General features: G+C 58.3%; 1 protein-coding gene across 1 annotated transcript in view; it reads right to left on the bottom strand.

The window, feature by feature from the left end:
- Positions 1-197: 197 nt before the first annotated feature.
- SLC26A6 (solute carrier family 26 member 6) overlaps positions 198-345 on the bottom strand; it is a gene marked incomplete at both ends in the record, with an annotated part of 2,700 nt that continues 2,552 nt past the window's right edge. Inside the window, one exon of the mRNA XM_029084202.1 lies at positions 198-315. Within this exon, the coding sequence (XP_028940035.1) occupies positions 198-315 (118 nt within the window). The remainder of the gene's footprint in view (positions 316-345) is intronic.

Here is a 345-nt window from a genome sequence, read left to right as displayed (position 1 = left end):
CATCTAATCATTAACAGCCCGGCTTTCCCTGCCAACCTTGGGTGTGACACCTGGCCCTGCTCCAGCGCCTCTTCTCACCCAGTGGCCCCAGACTGAACCAGGAGCCCCAGGGGCCACTGAGCTCAGTAAATGCACAGGCAGGAGGGCCAGGGCCAGGCAGGGACATGGTGCAGGGTGGCACCAGAGAGGTCCCCCACAGCAGGGAAGCACCTTTTTCCTCTTTGCCTTCTCCTTCTCCGCTTTCTTCTGCTGTTTCTTCAGCTTCTTGAGGGCCTTCTTTTTCTTCTCGATCAGGCGGTCCACATTGATGCCGCTCTGCAAGACAATGCAGCTCTGTGTCCCCAG

Source organism: Antrostomus carolinensis, unplaced genomic scaffold (genome assembly GCF_000700745.2).
Source record: "Antrostomus carolinensis isolate BGI_N321 unplaced genomic scaffold, ASM70074v2 scaffold38233, whole genome shotgun sequence".
Classification (NCBI taxonomy): domain Eukaryota; kingdom Metazoa; phylum Chordata; class Aves; order Caprimulgiformes; family Caprimulgidae; genus Antrostomus; species Antrostomus carolinensis.
This window is presented reverse-complemented; position numbering and strand designations above follow the sequence as displayed.